The sequence below is a fragment of the Lagopus muta genome, chromosome 3 (assembly GCF_023343835.1).
Source record: "Lagopus muta isolate bLagMut1 chromosome 3, bLagMut1 primary, whole genome shotgun sequence".
Taxonomy (NCBI): Eukaryota; Metazoa; Chordata; class Aves; order Galliformes; family Phasianidae; genus Lagopus; species Lagopus muta.
The window spans coordinates 37,633,494-37,660,054 of NC_064435.1; the positions used below are offsets into that span (position 1 = coordinate 37,633,494).

Sequence of the window (26,561 nt, forward strand, 5' to 3'; positions counted from 1 at the left end):
ATTTTTAAGGAAGAATAAAAAAGGATTAATTTTCACATGTAAAAAAAATCATCTTTGTGTTTTAATACCTTTGAAGCTCTTTAAAGTAAAAAAGGATAATAATCAACAGTGTTTGTTTTCCCTGACATGTAGGAATATAGGAATAATTGTTTGAGACATCAAATTTTAGTTTATCTAAGGAATATTCTTACTCTTCTTGCGCATAGGAATATTTATAATAAAAACCCATATTCTTATTCCAGAATCCTAGCCACACAGAAAGACAAAATGCCAGACTACTATATTCAAGCAATATATAGTTGCTTCAGATCAATTTTTCAAATGATACCTAAAGCTACTTTATATCCTCAGACCATTTTTTCGAGAAAAATCTTCATGGAGCAATGTGTTGGCATATGAGAAGCATTAAAGGCAGAGAGCCAAAAGTTTGACACTTTGATGCACAGCATTTTTGAGACAAAAGGCAGGCAAACATGAACCTCTCTGTTTACGGTCATTTTGTTTATTTAAAGATACCATGGTAGTGCATGGTGTTCTTTTAGAATTGCAGAACTAGGCACTGCCTACATAACTTAAGTAAAAAAACAAAAGGACACCATTCCTATCAGATGTCCACATTTAGCCATGCATAACAAGCACAATGTTAGTACAAGCAAAAAGATGGCTTTTTTAACAGAGCGGCTTTTACTTAGGAATGTTTCAGCTAAAAGTCTTCCAGAATTCCCAGTGATACCTACAAAGATAAAAAGTTTCCCACAAATAGATTCTTGAGAGGATGCGGTGCTCTTTTATGCCCTGCAGCTTCTATTTTCCGATTGCTTCTTTTCATCTATGGAGTTTCAGAGTTAGAAAAGTATTAAAAGCACAAAGCAACAGTTATACTTTCTGTTACATATTCCTGGGTAGCCTTAAATCTCACCTGTAATCTCCTCATTTTCCTAATTAAAGTCATAAAAATTTACAATTTAAAAAATGTGTTTTGAAAATTAAGTATTTTAATCAGAATCATACTAGGGTGATAATCAAGCATGAACATATGCATTTCACATTGTCAGAAACCAAAATTATCATTCTTAATATTATTAATAATAACAAGGTAAACCAGTGAGGACTTGATGAGGGATTTAAAAGATAAGAAACAAGATACAAGTATGGCTGATGGGTAATGCCAAAAGCAACTAATTACCATGGGTTTGAAGAAGAGACTTAGAATGTGATTAAGCTGGTGATCATTTAATCTCAGTTCTTCAGTGGTAAATACAACCTTATGTCTCCTTATAATGAGAATGAAAGCTGTCAAAGAACTTACAGAAGAGCAAAGAGGAAACTTTAACTGGAGCCTCTTCTTTGACCATTCATTGGTTCTCTGTCATGCTGATCATCTTCAAATCATACCAAAAACAACAGGCAATGAGAGAGCTCCAGAGACAAGGTACATCATGGCCTTGTCTCTTGGTACATAAGGGCCTTGTGCAGGGAGCACTGACAAGCATTTCTGATAAGGCACTACAAACAGAATCAAAAATATCCACAAGCTGCCAAGTAAAGCCCCCTGAGACATCCACAAAGAGCATGAAATCCCAACCCAGGTCCAGCTCTGAATATAGAGCTGCTGGACGGCTGGACCTACAGCAGCTCTTACAGTTTGCAATTGCTCCAAGTCCTGGGGGTCATTTGCACTGGAAATCCTCATTCCTACAAAAGAAGATCTGGGGGTCTTCCCAAATGGAGGAGTACTCCAAACTAGACTGAATGAGAACCAGACCTTTTTCTAGTGAAGGCAAAGTTAATCCTATTAAGCTCTGTGTAATTCTTATAAAAGCTGTAGTTCGTGTGTAACTAGGAAGCAAGCAAGTGAAAACAGATTTCTCACATCCTGAGGAAACTTTAATGATGAGCAAAGCCAATAGGCATAAGACCCATTGCCCTCAGCAAGTTAGAAATGAAACACAGGTATTTTACCTGTGATAATTATGGGGACAAAAGAGTGGATGTGAGCACAGTGAGGCAGTGAGTGCTGCATTTCAGCAGTGGCAACATTGATAGTGGGTCAACTCCGCTGGTGCAGATTTCTACAAGTGCATTTTCATAAATAGATAATTGATATCATATATTGGCCGATTAATGGTTGTTGAGATCAGTGAAACCAAGTAGTTACCAGTACATCTGGATTCCCAAAAACAACTTAGTAAGGACTCCCATTTCTGTTGGGAATGACTGTTGGCCATTTTTAGAGTATCAGTTATACAGGTTTGTAAGTATTAAATTGTATTGAGTATTAAAAGATATAGGTTGAGAATAATTTTGAAACAACTGCCTGTAAATCATAAACTTTTAACAGAGCAGAATCATAAACTTTTAACCAATAAAAGACAATCATTATATTTCAACATTTATTATCCAAATAAAACCATCACCTCAGTACAACTGAGTAAAGTTCCCCCAAGCAGGTGTTATTCATGATTTTTATTTTTTTTTAAATGAGTAGACCAATAAAATTCCTCATTGCCACAAACTGGAGAGCTGCTTAGGGAATAACAGAGCTTGTTCAAGCTCCTCAAATGTTCAAAGCAGAATTTCCCTTAAATTCTGATCTCTGACACATTCAGAAAAAGTTCCTAGGCAAAATGTGCTGAGAGCCTTTGGGGCAGAGTCCTGCCCTCTTCTTTGCAGCGGGGTATCCACAGTGAGGAGGCACTCACCGCTAAGGTTTGTCTCATCATGCATAAAACACAAGTATTCCAAAGCCAGATGTTCATTTTGATGGCTGAGGCCAAGACTTCAAGACTGTCCTTTTCAAATAGATTAAATGCAGAAAGATCTAGATTTTACTCTCTTTGGGGTAACCATCTTCAGGTGTTCAAAGACAAATGCAGGGATTTTTATTAAGGGTATCAGAATTCTTTTTTTGAAGCTGCAATAGGAAGCACAGAAGATAGTTTCAAAGTACGGGACTTTGGAGGTGTACTTAGGAGCCTCAAAATGTTGCTGACCTCACTCCAAGCCCATGGCACAACATAGAGATCCTCAGGGCACAGCAAATCCATTTTACCATCCGAAAGAGCAGTGTAGCTTTCAACTTGCTTGCCATGCCACATGTTTGTTTTGCCAGGCTAGCCTGCAGATGGATGAGTTCCCTGGTCCAGGTCCACATGTGACTTCACTTAGTGTGTTTGGAGTACACAGCTGGAGACAGCACAGTGCAGAGACAGCAGACAGTTTCGGACTTGCATCAGGTTGAAAAGCTCACATGGGCAGCACCAAACAGTGTCATAATAATGTTTTAGTCTTGGGTCTGTTCACTGTCCTAGTTTGCATAGGAAGTCCAAAGATAGCTCTGCTGATGTAACTGGGGGAAGGAGTTTGGGGTTCACAAATGAGCAGTCATGGGCAAGAACTCAAAGGCCAAAAACCACTTCAGCTGTGATTGTCCCTGAACTACCGAGCAATCAATAGCATTCAGGATCATTTCTGAACCTGCAGCAGTGCTGAAAGTGGGTTATGTGCATTCTTCCTTAGAGTGCATAGGAAATGTGTGAACAAACTTCACAGCATTGAGAGGTGCCTCTGTAAAGCAGCATGATGTTAAAATGAAGCTATGCCTGGCTGAGGGGATTTTACCACCACAATTCATTCTGGAAGAATCTGCTGAAATCCACCAGCAATTAAACCCCTCAGGTGATGCAGAAGTACAATAGTTTTAAAGAAGTCTCTCCATAAAGCTGTGAAATGTGGTATTTCATTGCCTTGCACTTATATAGTCATCTTTTCCTTTGTAAATTGAATGAATATTTCACTTTAATGGATACTTCCAATTCACATGTAAATGGTACTCTAATTTGGTAGCATTTATACTCACTTCACAGACTTGAAGATTTTGCATTTCAGACTAGAAATGACTATTAGGTCACTTCATATCATCTCTTTATCTTGGATCCCTAAAATTTACTCCACAGTATGCCAAGTAATTAACTTGATCAGGATACAGCTTGTGCTTGGCAGCTGCCACAAACTCCCTTAATATTCCTGCAGTTCAGTGTCTTCCCTGCTGTTTTATCATCGTCACAATGGTTTCCTGACTGTCACCAGAAGACTTTTTCTGATTTTCATAAAGCTTTCTCTCAGGCTGCTCTGCACTGCTTCAGTGAACTTTGCTAGAGTGCAGGGCATCCAGCAGCAAAACCACATCTAACTCTCAAACTGTTCAGAATCCAAACAAAAGGATTTCTCTGTATAACATCAAAAATTGGCAGTTACAAGCATTTAAGCTTTTTGCACCAAGATCAAATATAAAAAAAATCTCCTTCTCCATATTTCCAGTGGTCACAGTCTTCTCCCTACCCTGTATCTCCAGCTGTATCTACGAAGCCTCTTTTTATGATACACATGAGCTTTTCCAGACAAGCTTTTTCTTATAGTTCTCTAAAGTTTTCACACAAATTTGGGGTTTTCCCTTCTAAACTTCTTCATTTCTCAGTTATTCAGAAGATATTTCTGCAGTTAACTTTTTAAAGACTTTTTCACTTCCTCAGGCATATAATTTTTGCAGCCTAGCTGTTAAGCTTCATACCTCACTGGCCTATTAACAAGACAGCAAAATTCTACCCTTTCCCTTTACCCTAAACCAGGTCTGACTGTACCATAAAGACAGCATAAGTTCTTGCAGCAGCACATTAAAACTTTTACAGTCAGAAGAGTCAAACTGCTGATTTAATTTATAAACACTGCGTTCATTAATATTTTTTCTGAGCATTTGGGCAAAGTGGCTTTTATTTAGATCAAGCAGGAATTTCCCAGACCATTCACAGGTCTTTGCAGACCCCTTATTCCCTTTGACCTCCTTGGTCCTGGGGTCCCTCTTCCTGGAGCCTTACCACTGTCACCAGTGCATTGGATTTTGCATGCTGCTTTGCATCTCTCTTTTGCATCAGACATCCTCTCTTAGACTGGGATCTTCTGCTTTCCCTTAGGCCCTGCTGCATTTCATAATTGCCACCATGCCAGAACTAAGCCATAGCACAGAACTGGACTTCTGTAAGCAACATTCCCTGAATGCAGCTCAGAGCACTGAGATGCACACAGGGTAGAACAATCTCCTGGCAATCGGACAGCAAGAAGCTTTGCTGCATTGTTGCTGGCTGAGCATCTCAGTACCAGTGCTAAGTGGACCTGGAGCAATGCAAGGAGACAGGCACTGAACAGCATGCACTGGAGGACTATGAATGTTAATTACAGCTCCAATTCTGGTAGTGTGGTCTGTTGCAAGCTGCAGGATTTGGATCCTGTCCTGGTGAGGAACAGAGATGCAATTCCCGCATGCAGCACAAGCTTTTTCTTCATTTGAATTTGGGTCCATTTCTTCTCCACTCACCTGAGAACTGAGCTATGGGAACTAGGAACTCTTCGGTTCCTCAAGCCAATTCCAAGATCAAGACCAGTTAAGAAATTCATTCTAGAGGACTTTTCTTAACAAAGTCATCTCCTCTTCTTGTCTTCTGGGCAGGCAGCTATGCCTTGGGCATTTAACCAATGCAGCAACTAGTGTGCTTCACCCCCAGCAGTGCCCAGCATTGTTGTCATCGCTATGCTACAAACTCCTCCCACATTTAAAAATGGACCCATTTAACCTGAACCATAAACATTTTATTGTCAACTATGAAAAACTGAGCCCCTGTGCTCACAGACATAAAGAAAGCTTGTCTAACCCACAGACAAACATAATGGATAAAACTGAGCAAGACATCACACAACCCATCCCTCTTAATGGACTACAGTTGCACATTTGATCTCACCAAACATATTATGATCTATGAAACCATACTGTATCTTGGTTGATATTATATTTCCTGATATAGCAACCTTCCTTGCAGAGTGACTGTGGGTAACTCCTTAAGCCAAGGCAGTCACTCTACCTGTCCTGATAAGCCATGAGCTGCAGCAACCAGGGAACCTGGTTGAGCAAGAGTGGGCAGCAAAAGTGCAGAAGCATTAGCTCATTTCTATTTGGGATACACTCTAAAACAGAGATGTATGTCCATATTCTTTGCCCTGTTTGTTTCACCTTTGTGCTTCAAACACTTTGCAGTGTTCTAGTTTTATTTTAAATGCTACTTTAAATAAACACCTTAAAATTAAAATTAAAAATCCTCAAGTTTAGTACATCCCTGCACAATGCTCCTGAGGTTCTCATCTCACAGAGACAACCAGGATATAAGAAAGACTAGAACTGGGGCTGTGACTGTAAACAAGATTGGATGAGATGGTGTTACAACCAAAATTACCTGGCAAGAGCAGGAAATGTAAGCAGAAAAGAGATGGAAAGAAGGAAGAAATTGCTTACAGAAAGTCAGCAGTGACTAGTCAGAGCTCCCCATATAAACTGCACCTGGGTGATGCCCTCATATGAGACTGAGCCTTCTGCTAAGACTGCAGCTGTCACAGTGCCCACATGAACATAGGTACTCTCTGATTTACATAAGGTTGTTATGGACAAAAAGGATGCTAGCATATTGCCTCCTGGTTAGGTGATTACATTCAGCAGTAGACATGGTGAATGCTGAAAGCCAGCAGTTAGTACATACAGTACCACTGAAATAAAGAGCACTTTGTGCACTGTTCACTTCACAGCTTACATTAGCATCAGTATTTGCAAGCTATATTTACCACAGCCATAGAAATCTTTGCAGAAAGTAATAACTCCCTTATTTTTCAATGTCTCTGAAAGGTCTTTGCAAACTTCAGTGGCTTAAAAAGCTGAATCTTTTACTGTCTTTCCATTAAACAAGAAACCAGCTCAGAAAGCAGCAATTAAAAATAAAAAAATTTAAAAAAAATGTCAGGTTCTTTCCTCCCCCTAGGTTTCCTCCACCCGTGGCTTGAAGTTCCAGTTCACGGAGCATATGAACAGTTCCTGACAGCATCGTAGGGCACAGCTGCCTTTTGCATTGGCCAGCATTTTTAAAAGGGACACAAATTATAAGGGCTGCTCTGAAAGTAATGTGCTCTATTTTATTACGTTGGCCAGCAGTACCAGAGACAGCTGTTGGTGGTATGACAGAAGAAGTTGAACCTTCCCACCAATATTTGGTTACATTTTCTTGCCAGTGACAGATGGCAGCAGAAGAACAGTCTGACAAAATGGGATCTGATGTGGAAGTACATATGTAACAAAGGTGTGACACTGAATTCCTTTGCACAGAAAAAATGTCACTTGTTGACATTCATCAATGCTTGCTGAACATTTATGGAGACCAACTAGTGGAAGTGAGCGCAATCAGACAGTGGGTGGTGTGTTTCAGCAGAGGTGACAGCAGATTACATCCAAATAACTGTGTACCAAACTGTGTACTGGTTTCAATGCATTGGTAACAATGATGACAATGTTGGAATATCACAAAGTTTGCACCAAGTGGGTCCCATGACTGCTCACATAGGAACAGAAAAAACAGCATATGCAAGTTTGTCAGGACCTGTTCAAAAAATATAGAGCTGAAGGGAATAGTTTCCTGGATTGTATCATCACTGATGATGAGACATGGTGTTATCACTACATGCCTGAGTCTAAATGGCAGCCCATGGACCAGCAACATGTGAATTCCCCATCTAAGAGAAAGTTCAAGACACAGCCCTCACTGGGTAGTGATGTGTGTTGTCTTTTGGGATAGAAAATGGGTGGTCCTTCTGGACTTCCTGGAACAAACCATCAACTTTGAAGCTACACTGCAACACTAATTAAGCTTGAAGGCTTGAACTTCCAGGCCAGAGAAGAAGACAGCTTTTCCCTTGTAACACTGTAATATCAGACCTGGTACCAGTTCAAAGACCATGGAGCATATTGCCAATCTTGGCTGTGCTTTACTACCACATCCACTCAGTAACCTGTATTTAGTGCCTTCTAACTTCTGTATGTTCAGTTCAGTGAAAGATGGACGGAGTGGGCAACATTTTCCTAGCAATGACACCATCACAGCAGCTGTGATAGTGGTCGCCTCCACTGGTGCAGATTTTTACAAGTGTGGCCTACAGGATCTTGTTCATCGCCAGTGAAAGTGCATAGTTAATGGTGGTGCCTACGCAGAAAAATAGTGTTTTGTAGCTGAGAATTTGTTGTATTAAAAATGTACTCTTTGTACCTGTTGTATTTTCCATAGGAGGCATTACTTTTGAAGCAACCTATGTAAACGCCCACGTGCGCTGGTCTCATGTTCATTGCATACACAAGTTTACTCTTTCCTAATACTCACTGTTGCTGTAGATATTGGCATTCATTATTACTGTATGAAATTAGAATAACAGAATCACCAAGGTTGGAAAAGACCCACAGGATCACCCAGTCCATCCACCTACCAATAGTTCTCACTAAACCATGTCCCTCAACACAATGTCCAAACGTTCCTTGAACACCTCCAGAGTCAGTGACTCCACCACTTCCCCGGGCAGCCCATTCAAGTGCCTGACCACTCTTTCAGAGTAGTATTTCCTAACGTCTAGCCTGAATGCTGAATTGTGAATTAAAAAAAAAGGCAAATGAACAGGGCATTCTTTCAAGCTGTTCTGTTAGAGAACCAACTGCACAGGAAAAAAAAAGCCTTAAAGGAAAAGAAAAATAGGAAAATGTGGACACTCCAGTTATTGCCTAGTAACCTAGAAAGTTAAATACCAGCATTACTAAGAGTAAAATCCAGCTCTTTTGAATCTCATTTAAAATGTAATGCTTTCTTTGGTTTGTAGCCCCTGTACAGCAGCACTTTGGATACAGTGCAACACACAGTATGCAACCACATAATTGAAGGTGCTGTTGAAACGGAAGAGTTAAGGGGGAGATGATTCAGCACCTTTAGCTTGCAAGGGTAATCTTACAGTGGGGCTAAGCTTTCACGTTGTTAATTCAGGTCAGATATTAGGAAATGTTTGTTCACAGAAAGGGTGGTGAGGCACTGGCACAGGCTGCCCAGGGGAGTGGCGGAGTCACCACCCCTGGAGGTGTTCAAGAAACGTGTACATATTGCACCTAGGGACATGGACACTTCTTTCCAGAAAGGGTTGTTAAGCACTGGAATAGGCTCCGCAGCGAGGTGGTTGAGTCACCATCCCTGGATGTGTTTAAAAAACGTTTGGATGTGGTGCTCAGGGACATGATGTAGCAGAGGGTTGTTAGTTAGGGTAGTATGGTTAGGTTGTGGTTGGACTCCATGATCTTTAAGGTCTTTTCCAATCTGAGCAATTCTATGATTCTATGGTTACCAGGTACGGTGGTGTTGAGCTGATGGCCGGACCGGACAAAGTCAAAGGTCTTTTCCAACCTCAGTGATTCTATGATTCCAAAAGCTTAACACCTCCAAGAAACACAAGTCGGTATGAGCATAGATGCACAACACACCCCACCGCTCCCTCCTCTCGACCCCCACAGGCGATCCCACAGCAAAACCCCAGCCCCGGCCGGCAGCCGAGACATGCTCAGTGCTCACGGCGGCGCTCCGCCCCCCCCTGACCCGGATACAGACAGGCTCCGCTCCGCCCCAGCCCTCTGGGAGCTGGAGCCGGCCGGCCCCGCCGCGGCGGAGCGAGCCGAGCCATGGGGCCACAGTGAGTGCCCAGCACCGCCTCGCTGCGCCCGGCCATGGCGCCCATGGGGATTCGCCTCTCCCCGCTCGGCATGGCCGTGTTCTGCCTGCTGGGGCTGGGTGTCCTCTACCATCTCTACTCCGGATTCCTGGCCGGCCGCTTCGCCTTCTTCATGCTGAGCGAGCCGGCGGCGGGCGGACCCGAGGGATCCCGCGGTTCGGCGGCCAACGTGGACCTGCGGGAGCTGCTGGCCGTGTCCGTGCTGGCGGCCGTGCGGGGCGGCGTGGAGGTGCGGCGGGTCCGCGATGGCAACGTGCTCAACGAAAAGGCCAAGGGGAAGACGCGGGAGGGGGCCGAGGAGAAGCTGACGAGCGGCGACCTGCTGTCCAACCGCCGCATGTTCCACCTGCTGAGGGCCGCCTTCCCCGCCGTGCAGGTAGGTGGGTGCTGCGTGCAGCTGCCGCTCGGGGAGCGACACGTGTCGGCGTCCGGCTGGGGACGGGGCGCAGGAAACGCGCTTCTTTTCGTGATTGACTTTGTGGCGGTGCCACCTCATCGTGAGTGGGAGGAAGGGGTTGGGAGGGTGAGGAGATCCAAGCCCTTCTAGCTCCTGTAAGCAGGCATTTAGTCGGTTTTCAGTGCCTGGTTAGAGGGTCCTTTGGGTGTGTGTCTCTCCGTAAAGTGCTGTACGGACCACATTCACTGTGAAACCATCAGATTGATGGATTGTTGATGTGGAGTTAAGTTCTTCATCTTTCTCTACAAGAGTATTGGCACGCCTTCAGGCCGTGCTCTGAAGGTGAATGGTTTGTCTGTCAGTGACAAGCTGCCTTAAGAAACTCTGTGTTGAAGGAAAAGTCCCGGATTGTTATGGTGTGACTGTGTGGCTGCTGAAAGTAACGCATTTTGACCCCTCTGTAGGAGGAGGGATTGCCTTTGTGTAGGTATAAAGGCTTTCTGTGTTAACTGAAGGCTGGGGATTTGCTTTGGGATTAGAGCTTGGTGCAGTGCTTGCTCTGTGTGTGGCTGCCTGTGTGTGCCCCTCTCAGGTGACGGTCTGACATGGGTCTTTTCTCCTTGAAGGACATAAATATTGAGCTTTCCATGCTTGAAAACAGTGTTTTGCTGTATTTTCCAAGTAGATAGCATTTTCTGCTATCCTTCAAAAACTGATGGTACTCCCTAAAGCACAGATATGTTCACAAATTCTGAAATCAATCACGTTTATATACATCCCAGAACCAGGTAAAATTCAGGTGTATGACTTTATCTTTTCCCCGGTTCTCTACTCTGTTAGATTGAATGAGCTTGAGAGTTTAAGAGGATGAGGAATAGTGAGTTTGACAAATCCTTCAGCTGATTTAATGTTTCTAACTCTGACAAGTCATCTCTGGGATATTTGAAGTATATGATCTGAATGATAACACCTTCTTTCATTAGGTATGTAAGAAATATCTACCAAACTGTGTATGTTGGTAAAACATGCTGTCTCAGGCTGTAGCATGCTGAAGTGGTGAGGCTCTGGCACAGAGAGGTACATTGTGGATGCCCCATCCCTGAAGGTGTATAAGGCCAATTTGGATGGGGCTCTGAGCAACCTGATCTGGTGCCTGATTTAGTGGTTGGCAACCCTGTGCACAGCAGGACGATTGGAACTGAATGATCTTTGAGGTCCCTTCCAACTCAAGCCTTTTTTTTTTTTTTTTTTTTTTTTTTTTTTTTTTTTTTTTTAAAACTATTTGCATGTTAGAGTACAAAATTTTCAGGTGTGAAGACAAGATCATCTTCATCAGTAATTCTGTTATGTACCTCTTGCATCCTCTATTTTAAATTCCTACTGTTTACAGAACAGAACTGTAATTTGTGTTGATAACGATATGAAGTTTTTCTGAGACATCTTTCATGTGAAGCAATAAGGCCGCAGCCTTATCCCCAAGTACAGACGGACACTCCGGCATAAAGAATGTTGCTCAAGTAAAATAGAAACCCTTCTCTATTTTTGCTCGAGAAGACAGTGGTAACAAAAGAACAGTCACACAAAAACTGAAAGAATTCAACAAAGTTTGTGAGTAAAGCAAAATACTGATTTACTTGCATCATGGAAGCCCTAAGCTTAACGGGTATCTCAACGTTAAGCTCATGATAAATTGTGGCTTTCCGGTGTTTAAAAATAACTACAGGGAGAAGTCATTTGACTGAAATAAACCGAAGTCAGTGAGCAGTCGTGGATGTCCTGTATCATGCTGCTTGGCAGAGCACAAAATGTGCAGTCTGTCTGAAGTAGAACTTCTTCTAGGAAGTGGTTATTAAGAGAATATAGGAAGAGCTAGACCTTCACATGTGAAAGCTGGAATAAATCTGGGAGGATTCTCACAATTCATTTAGTTGTGATTTGAAAATATATGTATATATATGTATCAAAATTTGAGGGGAAGAAGAGGGGAAAAATGATTAATACATAAAGAAAATGTTTTGCAAGTAATGCTGTTTTCATTTACAGTGTAACTCCACTGCTTACATCTCCAGTTTTGTTTGATACAAATGTATGTATTTGCATTTAAAACCTGTTGCAGCAAGGTTGGATGAAACAGAAGAGCAACAGATCAATTCAGTTTTATGAGTGCATAGGAAATGGAACAGTACTGTGTATTGTTGTTATACCCCCCAACAAAAGGCACGGGCGGGTGGTAAGTCCTTTCTAACTCAGATATTGGCCAGGGTTGTCTCAGTGCAGTCAAGTGCAAGCAGTGAAAATTTGCATCTCCTATGAAGCTTGTGTGCAGGTGACTTCAAAATGCATTTCATGGTCAAATATGCACAATGGTTTCTCTTCATAAAGTCTTCAACTGCAGCCACAGGCTTGAGATTTATCCTCAGCAATGTTGTCTTCTTCTATTTGCTTGTCATGCTAAGAAGTACTCAGGGGTCTGATCCAGCTAAAATCATCTCTTCTGATTCTTTCTACTTTACTACTTTACCTTTTCTGGGTTACTTCACTGTTTGGTTTTTGGGTTGTTTCTCCATGCAGCTCAACTTACTCCTTGCCCAGCATTTGTGAAATAAGGACTGGCTTTGGGAACTGGGTGAAGGCTTTAAAGTGATGCTCAAGCCAGCCCTGGTAAAGGATGGAGCGATTGGAGAGGAGAACCTATGATTCCAAATCCAGTTGGAAACTGTCAAGAATCCTGGATATGCTCTGCCTGGAAGATCTGCTCTGTTTGAACAGATGACTTGTTCAGGAGTTTCATTAGCATTACCCACTACAAGAGTTTATCTGAGCACTACATGTCAGGGTTTTCTGTTTTAACAGTACTGCCTGTGTGGAAGTTGGTGTTGGAAACTTGATATCTGAATGCATCCAAGGTGAAAAGTGTAAAATAAGTAACACTTTAAGAATACTTAAATGCTTCACTTTGCATTGCGGCCCTACTGACAGACTGCATCAACACATCAGAAGGAACAGTGTACTTGCACGAAGGGGTGGGAATGATTTACTAGGGAGGTGCATTCTCCTTAAATGTGAGCTTTGGCCAAAGTCCTGTTCTCACATTGAAAAAGCCAGTTTTAAAGTGGCACACATAGTTCTGCTTTTTTGCTTCTGCACTACACTGCCATGACTTTCACAGGATGCAGATTTCAGTCTTGCTAACTCAAATGATCTCTCCCCCTCCTTAGGCAGTTTGTGCTTATTTTTGACCAGTACTTTGATATTTTTTCTCTGTAGTTGTGCCAGCTGTATGTCTTGTTTTCTGAATATTGAATATTGAGCAAAGAAATACCCTTATTTTCTTCTTGGTTTATTGTGACTATAATGGAAATCAAGTCTTTTCTTCCCAGCCTTTCCCTTTAAGCATCTTTTCATTGGTCTTGACGCTGCCCTGAACCTAATGGTTCTTTTATCTATTTAGAATAGAGTAGAATGTGGAATCCTTAGAGCTGGAAGGGGCTCTTAAAGGTCATTTAGTCTAACTCCCCTGCAGTGAACAGGGACATGCATAGTTAGATCAGGTTGCCCAGAGCCTACCCTTGAATGTCTCCAGGGATGGGACATTTGCCATCTCTATGGGCAGCCTGTTCCAGTGCCTTACCGCCTTCACTGTTTAAAAATAAAATAAAATAAAAATACATGTACCTTGAGTAAATGTACCCTTTTTAAGCTTGAAGCCATTTCCCCTTGTTCTATCACCATAGACCCTGCTAGAGAGTCTGTCCTCTTCTTTCCTGTAGCTCCCCTTTAGGTACTGAAAGGCCACAATCAGGAGCCTTCTCTTTTCCAGGCCTAAGATGGCAAGCTCTGCATCTGATAACTAATTCAGTGGAGTAAGATAGGTATGTCAAAGGACTAGATCTTAAGAACAAAATGCTACTTAGATTTTAGAAGGGTTTCGGTGCTCTCCAGCGTAAACACAGTAATTTGTTTCTTCATGTTGGAAGAAAGGCATTCTTAGTTCTTAGGGCTTTAAGAAAGTTGACATTCTTTTGGCCATCATGATCATAGTGATTACAAGCATATTTGAAAGTAAAGCAGGAAGCATGAATGTTAATCTGTATTCTCATCAGTAGGTGTTGGCTGAGCATACACTTTTTAATATGGGTTTTACCTGATGCTCGTTGACTCTTGCTGAGTCTGTACCCAAAATGAAATTAAACCCCCAACTTCATGGTAACAGGCTCTGTGATCTTATCTTTGCAGGTATAATTACCAGTAGCACTGTGCTTGCAGCAGGGCTATCTGGTCTGTCAGCTGAGCACCTGGAGCTCTGTGCTGGTGCAGTGCCTCACAGAACACAGAGCTCCTTGGAGCTGCTGTGTACGTGCTGTTCTCTGCTCCTGCGTGGCTGGGGTCTTAGGTTGACAAGTGGTGCTGTGGCACTTACAGCAAGCCTGTCATTCCTTTCTTTCTGTTGAACTTCTGTCTGTGCAGAACTGTGAATGTGAATTCTTCAATTTAGTGAAACAATTTGTGGACTAACGAGGGAGTGACGTTTTATTACTTTTATTGTTCTTAGGTTTTAGTTGTTTCAACAGGTGTAACTCCTGTGATCACTGCAATTTACTCTGTTGTATTTCTGCTATTTTTACCAACTTCTATTCATTGTAAGTCAGGATGCAAGAAAATGAGGCAGCTTTGCCCTCTGGTACAATTGAGGGAGAAGTCAGCAACTGAGCAAACAAAGGTGAAAGAGCACAGCCTCCAGTGTGTGGGAGTATGTCCCTTCTCAGAGCTGGGTGGTGATGGTGGGACGTGTGTGGCTGTGCAAGGGAAGCTTCGGTAAATGGAGGAGCTCAAAGGCTGCTGAGGGAACCTTTCTCCTCTGAATGCTCTTCTGAAGCCTAACCAAGTAACTGATCACTTGAATCACTTGAATACAAATGGCCAAGTTCAGTTTGAATCTTAAGTGTGTGTAAGGCACACATTGCGTAATGACTGACGAGTTGACTGTGTCTGTTAAGCAGAGCTAATGCCCTAAGAAAATAGAAAAGTGAAGTCAAGAACCTGTTAGTGTTTTGCTGATGTTCCTGTGTGCTGCTTCATCTGGGTCTTTAGGCATTTTGTTTCATGTTCCTGTTTGAATCACAGGAGTTACCCATTCAGCTGATCACTCTGTTCTTGAACTATTGTACTTGGAATTGTAAATTCACAAGTCAGAATATGAATACATCTTGTTGTTACCTGAACTGTCTTGTTTATGTTGAGTGGAATAGTAATTGTTTTCTATTACTAATAAAAAAACATCAAGATTTGGAACTGAGAGCACTTTATTACCAGATGGGGATCTAAAAGACTTTCAGGAATAAGCACATATGTAAGATGGATTGCTATTTAAATCTAACTCTTAAGAGTAGGTGATAGCAAGTGTAGAAACTTGCAACTTTATAGTTAGGTATGTTAACAATTTGAGAGTATCTTGCTGGAATAAACTTTGGCTAAAGCATTTAGCATTGTGGTTGTTAATCTACCATAGCTGAAGACTTGGCAGCTGAGTCAACTGCATATCCATATCGCTTCAGAAAAGGTTGAAATTTAAGGTCACAGCCTTTGGAGGCTTCCAGCAAATAGGAATGGCAGGTAGGAACTCAACATCAAGCAGTAAAATGTGCCATCATATTAGTACAAAGGCACGTTTTCCTGGTATATTCTCTTGTATTTAAAGTAAAAGAAGAAAAGTTCCCAGTACTAAGGACTGGTGATTCTCTGTAAGGCAACATTATTATACAGACCTATAATACAGTTTCATAACAATAAATAAATTTAGTATATGCAGGTGGTGGAATGGCTGTGAGTTTCTGCGTGGCCTATGACTTGTATTCAGCTGAGGATGCAGAATAAATGGTAATACTGGTAGAAGAGTGAGTGACCCAGATGACTGTTTCTTTCAGGTGGCTTGCAGAGGAAGAGCAGAAAATGGAACTAGTGTCACGGGGTCTATACGACCACAGCACTGCTATCTTTTCTTTCCACTGTTTTTTTCCGGCAGATTAGTTATGACTGTTGCAAGAGACTGCACTAGCAATATAAATGCTGCAACATCATGGGTTACACAATTTCTGAAGTAGTAGGTGTTTCTCTGAAAACAGTACCTTTTAGATACTTGCAGAGAATCACAGAATAGCTGAGGCTAGAAGGGACCTTAGGGTCCTTCTGGCTCAAGCCCTGCTCAAGTAAGGACACCCATAGTAGGATGCCAGGCCCATGGTCAGGTAGCTTCTGAATATCACAAAGAAGGAGATTCCTCAGCCTCTGGGCGAAATCTCTGGTGCATCTCAGAGAAAGAAAGATGCAAGTCGTGAAGTTCACACTGCCACATCCTCAGCACCATCAGCCACATGTGGATATGGGATTTGGCATTGGAGGTGTCTTTAATTCCAAAGATGCAATGCAGTACTTCATATCAGCTGGGCTAGCATTTTAATTCCAGAACTTAGCCTTTGAAACCAAAAATCTCAGTAACTATTACTGTGCAAATCTCTAATTTTACTGTAATGAAATAACAAGTGTAACGAGAGATTTCTTTCCTTTTTATAGGATTGATTCCAACTCTAGTAACTTTTTTTGGAAGCAGCCTTTGTTCTGCATTCTATTGAGGAAATATATTTTGTTGCCAGTTTTTTTCTTTTCTTGTTAAAATGCAATTTCTTATAGAGGTGCCTGATATGCTATAGCAGAACTTGAACTGCCTGGAGGTTGTGTTGAGCCTGCCAAGTCTGTGGAGCTACTTGTTTTGACTCTGCAGAACGGTTCCCGCTGGGAAAAACACAATCATCAGGTTGATCGTACAATGACAGATGTTTAATTTGTAAATGTCATGGCAACTTCAAGGGTTCTGCTTGGCGTGTAGTGCTTCAAATACTGGTTTTACATGAAAAGACAGCTATGACATGTGGCTGGAGATGTTGAAGTTTTGCTTGCTTCTTTATTTTTCAGTCCTCTTGAACAAGATGGCTTTTAACCCTTTGCTAATAATTTGTTACAGCTGAGATGTGTGGTGTCTTTACTTGTCAAGTAAATTCAGTGAAAATCCTACTGATACAAAGTCTGTTATATTCAAATGCAGAATTAAAGAATGATTTGAGTTGGAAGGGTCTTTTAAAAGTTACTTAGCCCAGCTCCCATACAAAGACAGGGACATCTACAGCTAGATCAGGTTGCTCAGAGACCCATTCAGCCTGACCTAATCTGATCACTTCTTTATTTTCATTGTTTTTCAGTGTCACTTATCTGTAACATCTATAATAAGTTTGTTTAGTTAAAGGATATTCATCTGCTTTAGCAGTTAGATATCTGGATCCAAGCTAATATGATTGCAGACTCCTTCTGTAGTCAATAAGGTGAAATAGGTGGCTGTAAGTGGTAGACACCTCGCATCCCATGTCTGCTTGACATTTTGACATGGCTGGACATCAGAACTAATCAATAAAGAAAATCATTTTAGAATTACATTCGATTTAGCTTGCCTCTAAACAGGCTTTTCTGATATTCTGGAATGTCTTAAAAGTCCAAGTTGAGTACACTTAGGCATTTAAAAAACACATCTGAGCAACAAGCTTCATTGTTCTAATGAATAATTAGTGGACTGATGCATTGCTGAAGGCTTCTTATAGGCTAAAGCATGAAAGGCACAGTGATAGTGCCTTCCTTTTTACTGTCAGTAGAAAGAACAAAGAAGTACCAGTCTCCTGATGTAACTGAGGTGCTAAAAGGAAATGAGTTGAATTTATCTGAATTCTGTTTGGCATTACCTTTGTTCAGTTATATTACAGCTCTCCTGTAAACCATGCGTGAAATTGTAGTAAGCTAGTAAGTGTGAACTGAGGCAGGTTGACCTGTGTAACCCTGCATGAGGAACTGTGGGGACATATGTTTTGTAGTGTAAGATATCATTATGTACAGTATTCTGTGTCAGATGAATCTGTTGTGACTCAAAGCTGTCTTACTACTTCAGCTGAAATTACAGTACTGGGTTTTGCAGAATGTTCATCCCTTCAGCAGAATGGGGTCGTGAGTTGCACTAACGGACAGAGCTCTGATCTCTGTTCTGAAATGGGCTGTCTCCACTATCAGTGTGGACTGGGACAAGTGGATTGAGAGCGTCCCTATGGAGACAAACCTGTGGTTGATGGATGAAAAGCTCGACATGAGCCAACAGTGTGAGCTTGCAGCCTGGAAAGCCAACTGTACCCTGATCTGCATCAAAAAAGGGATGGTCAACAGGGCAAGGGAGGAGATCGTCTCCTTCTGGTTTGCCCTTCTGTGTCCCCATCTGGAGTATTGCATCCAGGGCCCCCAGCACAAGAAAGACATGGAGCTGTTGGAGCAGGCCCAAAGGAGGGCTTCAAAGGTGATCAAAAGGCTGGAGCACCTCTCCTATGAAGGCAGGCTGAGGGAGGTGGGCTTGTTCAGCCTAGAAAAGGGAAAGTGCCGGGGAGACTTCGCTGTAGCCCTCCAGTACTTGATGGGAGCTTATAAATAGGAGGGAGATTGACTTTTCAGACTGGCAGGTAGTGATAGAACAAGAGGGAACAGCTTTAAGCTAAAAGAGGAGATTTAAGTTAGGTGTTAGGAAGAAATTCTTAGGGAGTGGTGAGGCACAGGTTCAGAAGAGTTGTGGATGCCCTGTCTCTGGAGGCATTCAGGATTTGGTTGGATGGGACTCAGGCAGCTTGATCTGATGAAAGATACCACTGACTGTGAGGGATTTAATTCTGTGGTTCTATGTAACACTTTGTGTTCAAGAATAAAATTCAGTAGGCTAGACAGCAAGTGACAACAAGGTTAAATATTATTAACTGCTGTTTATAAATGTTATTTCTAGGTTATCTTAGTTTCTTGGCCTAATCTACCCTAAAGACAGATGAGGAATGTTACTGACTTGTTTATAAAATAAAACACATCTGACAGCTGTGTAAAGGTTACACCCAGTTGAGCTGCTTATATTGCTAGTCATTATTCAATCCCTGAAGCAGGAATATAACCTAGGATTCTTAATCCCATGTGTCATACTACAGTCTGCAAAGTACTGATAAGAATTGTACACTTGAATCTTTGTTTATTGGTCAGTGTAAGTACAGTATTAGATCTCCACTGTAGCTGTATAGTGTACAAGCATCCTGAACTGAATATTCTGCTTGTATCTTTGACGCAACTGCATTTAAATTCTGAGTAAAAGATAGAATTCTTACAATGGGAACACTCCATAGGAAGAGCTGAAGTCAGAATTATGGCGTCCAACTGTGGTGTGGTTCACGATAAAACTGTGTATTGTGATTTTTCATTACTTGTAACATGATGTTAGCAACTTGTCAGTTGCTGAAAAATGACCAGTGTGTGCTGTTGTAGTTTGAGGTGAAGGGAGAAACAGATGCATACAAGATTTTCTAACTTTTCCACTTCTACAGTTGCTGCATCTGATAAATTAATGCACCTGCTTTTGTTTTCTTATCGTAGATAAACTCTGAGGAACGTGTTGATACAACTGATCAGGAGACAGTCTCTTGGGATCGCAATATTCCTGAAGATATAAAAGAAAAAATACAGCCTAAAGAGGTTCCAGCAGAAAGTGTTACTGTCTGGATTGATCCATTAGATGCTACACAAGAGTACACAGGTATGTAATTCTAATGTTTGTCTTTTTACTAAAGGCAAAATGGTAAGTATTTAAAGTGGCATCTCTAAATACTGATACGTATTTAGAGTGTGCTCTATCAAAGCTGATGTGTTACACTGAGCACATGTTTATAATGAAATCTGTATAGCTGTCGCACCATAACATTACTTTTATGCGTTCCAATTCTGAAATAACTGAGGAATTCTTTGCAACAAAGTAATTACTAAAATAGATGGTAATGCCACTTACAGGTTCTGCTGGTATTGCATGTCTTGATTTCGGTTATTACTGTGATAACACTAAGCTCAGAATTTTTTTGTTCCTTTCTGGAAAGGAAAGAATAAATGAATATATTTAACTTGATTAAAATGACTTCTTGTTTCCGACTTTTGAAAAGGATATATAATTCAGTCTCTCTTTTTCGTATGTTTTAAGATGTCGCTTAAGCAGCTTAAGGCAATACAACTGAAATGGTAGCTGAATATTCTATTGATACAATCACTTATAAGGTGAATGTTCTTCAGCGTTTGAATGTTTCACCTTTGAAACTATAGAAGATATGGGGCATAGAAGGGAGAATTTAAGAGCACAGATTCTATGAAGATACACACTACATAAGATAATTACTAGCAGTGGCTCTAGTATGAGCACAAGGTACATCTACTGAAGAAGAAAAACTGCTGGGGAACTGGGAGCCTGTAAAATCTTTTGCTATCTACAAAGTTATTTGAAGATGAAACAAAGTTATGTAATTGTACCAGTTAGAAAGTAGGCTAGTCTTCAAAGAGCAATGTTTATATCACGTCCAACCTGCTTTTTTTCCTGCATTCTGAACATCTGTCCATGAACTTTCTTCCTTTCATTTTGCCCACAGAGGATCTTTGGCAGTATGTCACAACAATGGTTTGTGTGGCTGTAAATGGGAAACCAGTAATAGGAGTGATACATAAGCCATTCTCGGCATATACAGGTATCTTTATCCCTTCATATATTTCTGATCTCTTCTGTCATAGTGTTAACTAAAATTCAATGTTTGAGAGAAAATCTCTGGATATAAATGAGGAAAATAATACTTGAGTGCAAAAGAACAGCACTGCAGACCTCGAATCCAGAGCTGTCAGTGTGCTGTGAGGCCCCAAAGGAAAATGCTGTCTCTGTTTAATATAAAAATGATGCATTTAAAACAAACGAATAAATAAAAAAACAACTAATGGAAAATATGTTTAACAATTAAGATTTCTTCAATAGGAGTGCTTGTAGGAAACCAAAGAAAATAAAACCTATATACATGCTGACTGGTCTTGTATGTGCTAATAGTCTTTAGCAGAACTGCAGCAGAACTTGGGTCTATGAAATTGCATCCAGAGATAAATGAAAGATCTTAATGGCAACTGTTCCTATGTATCAGGCAAGACTGTCTAAGGTAGCCTTATTGAGTATCAGACGTGTTTTATTAAGGCATATTCCTGGCCTAATTAAGTCATTAGTACTAATGAGGTATCAGTGAAGATAAGTTCACGTTTGGCACTCTGTGGCCATGTGTACTTCTGAATGCTTCGAAGTAGTTTTAGTGTTCACATCTCATATAGTATACGCTTGAAAGAAGAATTTCTCTTCTTGTTTTTTCCTTAGGCAATACTGACCTCTAGAGTTGTGAAGTTATGTAGTAGTTCTTGCACAGGAACTGACTTAATGTATGAATTTTGTTCTCTTTTGTGCTTTTTGAACACTTAATATTTTGATCTAAACATTTTACCTTCTTTAAATATGAACCTGATTACCAGACATAGAATGATAGAATTTTCTAAGATTGGAAAAGACCTCTAAGATCATGCAGTCCAACAAGCAGTGTTTTCCATTAAGCTATGTTGTTTAAGTATGTGCTATATTTTGGTATTCTTTAAGAATCCTGAAGGGCTTATTGGATTGTATTTTCTAAGTATCAACTTGTATGTAAACAAATGTTTTTCAGCACTGTAATCTTGAGGATTTAACTTGTTTTAAAAAGTCTGACATGTTCAGACATGGCATCAGATGAAATGCAGTTAATTCTGTCATTCTGTGTGAAGAGTTTTCATTTTCCAAGCTGGAAGTAACAGCATGTTGTGAGTAGAATTGTTCCTAATAGTACCACACCAATACAAAGCCATGAAAAAGTCACTGTTGTCATTACACACAGCTCAGTCTGTTGCTGTACAATGTGGTCCTCTACTGAGATGCAATTGCTGGTTAGTCTGCTAAGTAAATGTCAAATTAATGGTTAGGAGATGCCACCTACGAAGCTTGGCTTTGAATTGCATGATGAAATAAGTAGTAGGTTGCGTATAATAAAACCAGTCCTCCAAAATGCACTATCAAATGTTTTCACTTCTTTAGTATGATTATCCTTTGTAGCAGTAGAATGTAAGGTAACATTTTTGCTGTCTTTTTTGAAGGGTCGTTTTTGGTTTTTACTGAAGAATTGTTTGAGGAAAAATTGGATCTAGATCTGCCTCAGAAATGTCTTCTAACTTTAATGATTTTTCAGTTGCAAGCTATTTTTGGGATTTTTTCCGCCTTATTGTGCACTTGAAAGCATGACATAGGAGTAGTCCATAAGCACAAAGCTGTGTGTGTGGAGCTGTTTCTTTTTCTTTTATGCTTCTGTGCACGTGTGGACTTCCCTCAGTCAATCCTAAATTTTGCTCTTACGGAGGATAACTGAGTCGCTTCAGTCTTCTCCAAAGAGTGTTCTTTTATCTGTATGCTTAACAGAGAGCTTTTCATAAAGCTTAGTGGCATTTGTGTTTCTCTTGTAGCCTGGGCAATGGTGGATGGTGGGTCAAATGTAAAAGCTCGTTCCTTCTACAATGACAAGACTCCAAGGATTATTGTATCGCGCTCCCACGCAGGAAAAGTGGAGCAGGTTGCACGGCAGACTTTTGGAAATAAGACTGTGATAATCCCCGCTGGAGGAGCAGGTTTGGTTCTTTAAACGTTCTATCAATTTTATTGCTTTCAAACTATTTGAAGGGGTAGCCATTATTAGACAAAAGGAAATAAGTGTGACATGAGTTCTTTCTCCTCTTTTGTTCATGTTCCCAGAAGCAAGCGCTCTGCAGTAGGGACACAGTATCTCGTGACTATAGAAACCTGAATGCAAACCTGCTTCAGGCAGTTTGTGTGTATCTAGCCCTGGACCAGAGTGTGCTGTTTTGGTCCTGTTGAACATTGGTATACATTCACTGAAAGTGCTGATGCCTTTGTGGAAGGTAAAAGAATGTGTGACCAAATAAAGAATCATGGAAGAGAATCAGCTGGTTCCTAGATAACTAATAGTACATTAATTAGACAGCGTTACAAGAAAAAGCCATTAAAGATTGATACTATTGCTTTCATTTACATCAGGAAATAGGAAAGTGTTGTAACTGAAGACCATTGCTATCTGTCCTGTATTCAGTCCGAGGAGTTTTTAGCTATGTTTCATAACCTTACGCAATATCCTTTTGCATTTTACTGGCATAATGCGTTATATTGCTTCACTAGTGTAAAGCAATGGATGTTTTTAGATCTCCAAAATCCATACAAAATTTGAATTTTACAGAAATGTGTCTTTTTAAGTCTTTAATGTGGAAAGCTAGAGAAGATGATCTTGTTCAGGCTCTTGACAGTGAATGTAAATCAATTTTCTTATGACAGAGGTGATGAAAGTGCAGCTGATTATATTAGGCCTGGGCTTAACTCTGCAAATGAAGAAATTGTTTAGCAAAACAAAAATGATTGGTTGAATAGCTGAAAAATTAAAAAAAAAAAAAAAAAAAAAAAAAAAAAAAAAAATCTCTGTAAAATAAAGAAAAGAATGCTATTTTAAGCAATAACTTTGTACTATGATAGACATAAATGGCCCTGGACTAAGTTGCTGTGACAAAGAGTGGTGTATATCTATGCATCTTTCTTGTAATAAAAAGCCAGAAAAAGAAGTAGACTTCACTGTAATATAGTGATCAGGGAATAAATATTTGAATGTAAGAGCAAAACTGTATTTGAGTTTATAGTTTACTTCTTTTAACGTGTCTAAATAAGTCTACGTAACACATATGTAAAGTCTGTCTAAAGGAATCTTGAGGAAGTGTTTTTTGTTCTTATGGGATTTTTTTTTCAATTTTCTGTATAGGTCAGATGGCAGGCAGGTTTATTGGTGCTTTCAATGTTGTACTGCAGTGGCAGGATATATACTTCATGACATCACTATCCAGTATTTTGCATATGCAAGTTATTAACAGTTACTGTTAGGTTTTTCCTTTGTGTGGAAATGGAAAATGTGGTTTAACTTTTTTATTCTGACCAATTATTGTAGGTTACAAAGTGCTGGCTCTCCTTGACGTGGCTGAAAAGAATCAAGAAGAAGCTGATGTGTATATCCATGTCACCTATATTAAGAAGTGGGACATATGTGCTGGAAATGCAGTGTTGAGAGCATTGGGTGGCCACATGACTACTCTGACGGGTGAAGAAATTAGTTACACTGGCTCAGATGGCAATGAGGGAGGACTTATAGCCAGTATCAACATGGACCATAAAGCACTAATTGAAAAACTTCCAGATCTGGAAAAAACATCACACAAATAAATGTGGTTGATGGAGAAATACAAGTCATGCTTTTGTAGCCTCCAGATGCTCTGTCTAGAGAAGCAGGTTTGAAAACTTGCTGGGAAAGATGAACAGCAAAGCAGTTTGGTGAGGATGTGGGGACTGTATCATGCATTGGGTTTTCTCAGTGATGGTATTTAAAAAAAAAATCAACAATAATAATAATAAGCAGAAGTAGGAAGAGGACTGACTGCCTCACACCTCAGTTTCCGTGTCTTTTTTTTTCTTTTGGACCATTTTCATGCACTTCTTACATTCAAGGAGCATATACGTTACATAGTTGTGAACATAGGAGAATTAAAGAGAAATCCAAATTGATTCATAAAATAACCTAAGTAGTTCTCACAGGAATTGCTTGGAAACTTTTACATCATGTTACTGTAGTTTTAGCAACTCCTTAATGAATTAAGTAGAAACAAAGAGTGATTTATGTAGGTGTTTGATAACTGTGAACAATCTAATAGGAAAGATGACCCTGTGTTCTCTATCCCCTGAACAGAAAGCACAAGATGATTGACACAAATTTATATGCTGCAACAGTCTATCTTTTGATAGAGTGGCACTCTTTCTGCTTTTGAAGAGGAAAATAATAATAATAATAAAAAAAAAAAAAACGTTCTGTACTATTTTCACTTTCTCCTGAAGATTTAAACCAGTTTAATTCAGATGAGTTGTGAATGTCAGTGTTTTATTTATTAGTGAAATTATTTCCATATACCTTTTTAGAAGAAAGCAATGCTTCCTTGTATAGTTTTTAATTGTTAATTCTTGTCCTTGCTGACTTCTCTGTACAGTGTTGAAGATGCATGCTAGGTTTTCCTCTGATGTAGGTCTTGTTCATCACTTGGTGTTTGTACTTACAGAAGCATCCTCTTCAGTACCTCTTTATTGTTTGTTTGTTTGTTTGTTTCCATCTTTCAGTAGAGCCACACTCATATGGAATGGCTGATTGGCTGATTCCCTTTACAATATGAGCTAAAAGTAGCATATTTTTTTTTTCTAGAACCTCCCAAAGTGACTTTCTATCTTCTTAGATTAAGGGACATTCTTTTCTGCTGTAAGTTCTTGAGCCATCCCAAATTACTTATGGTTACTTAATTTATACATACGTAGACTGTTTTCTGTTAACTTGAGTCTATTCAAGCAAGCTTGAAGAACAAGTGGCACTTGAAGTCCGCAAAACCTTACTGAAAAATGCTATTTGTGAGTCCAACTTGCATATAGAATGTGGGCCCTTTGATACTAAGTGCTGAATTTTAGAGTATCTCTAAAATAGGTAGAGTTCTGTCTACATTGGTTTTGTTGTTCTGTGCACCCCTCTGAAGGGATTTCAGAAAGTTAAAACAAACCTGTTATAATTATCAGTAGGTTCCTGTTTCTTCTCACAAAAACTAAAATACTTAATTAATACAAATACTTAATTAAAAAATAAAAAAGGTGTTTCAGTTTGACTTTCTAAACCAAATTCTCATGTTTGTTTTCATCTTCTTTCACCATCCTGCTGTTCTGATCAAAAAGAGGTTTTTCTCCTTATGCCAGCTGGGGAATATGCGACAATACGTCTTTCAATGTTCTTCTTGCTTGCATTCATGTTTCCTCAGATGTTGCATAATTACAGATACAGACTTTTATGTTGTTAACTTACTGGCAGGGTAGACTGATTGCTTAGTCTCACTAGCCTTTTGGTACGGGTAGATTTTCTTCTGATTTTTTTTTTTCCCCAAAATTGATACTATTGCTGCTATTTGTGCATCGCTTTTACACATGTAGGTAATATATGAAGCAACTTAATTTCCAAGTTAAGTTTAATGAACAGCTATATATGCTATGATGGATAAGTGAATATACCCCTTTAGAAAAGAGGCTGATATTTTTCAACAAAACTTTGTTGAGCTTCCAAACCTCAATGAAAAATAAAAGTCCAGGTATTTACCAAGGCGTTAGTAATGTTTTACAAGATAATTGCAGCTTCCCACCTCCTCCCTCCCCCCACTCCCACCTCATGCTGATAGAAGTGGCTTGAAGCCTAACAATAATTTTTTTTTTTTTTTTTAAAAAAAAAAAAAGCTTTTCTACTTAGTAATTAAAGAATTTGGATTAAATTATAAGGATGAGAAATAGCCACAATTGGCCTGGTGTTAAAATTTGAGTGTGTCACAGAACTTGGATGCACAATATTTAGGATAATTAATGCTTGTAGAAGGTGTGATTGTTTTAGATTCAGATTGAAAGCATGTGTACATTTACCTTGTGAAAATGTAA

General features: G+C 40.0%; 1 protein-coding gene across 1 annotated transcript; it reads left to right on the top strand.

Annotated features, from left to right (window-relative positions):
* Positions 1–9,492: 9,492 nt before the first annotated feature.
* Positions 9,493–26,346, top strand: BPNT2 (3'(2'), 5'-bisphosphate nucleotidase 2). Its single transcript, XM_048939947.1, has 5 exons — positions 9,493–10,000; positions 19,511–19,670; positions 20,545–20,640; positions 22,469–22,630; positions 24,007–26,346. The coding sequence occupies exons 1-5, from the start codon at positions 9,620–9,622 to the stop codon at positions 24,276–24,278; spliced, it is 1,071 nt and encodes a 356-aa protein (XP_048795904.1). The 5' UTR covers positions 9,493–9,619; the 3' UTR covers positions 24,279–26,346.
* The last annotated feature ends 215 nt before the right edge of the window (positions 26,347–26,561 follow it).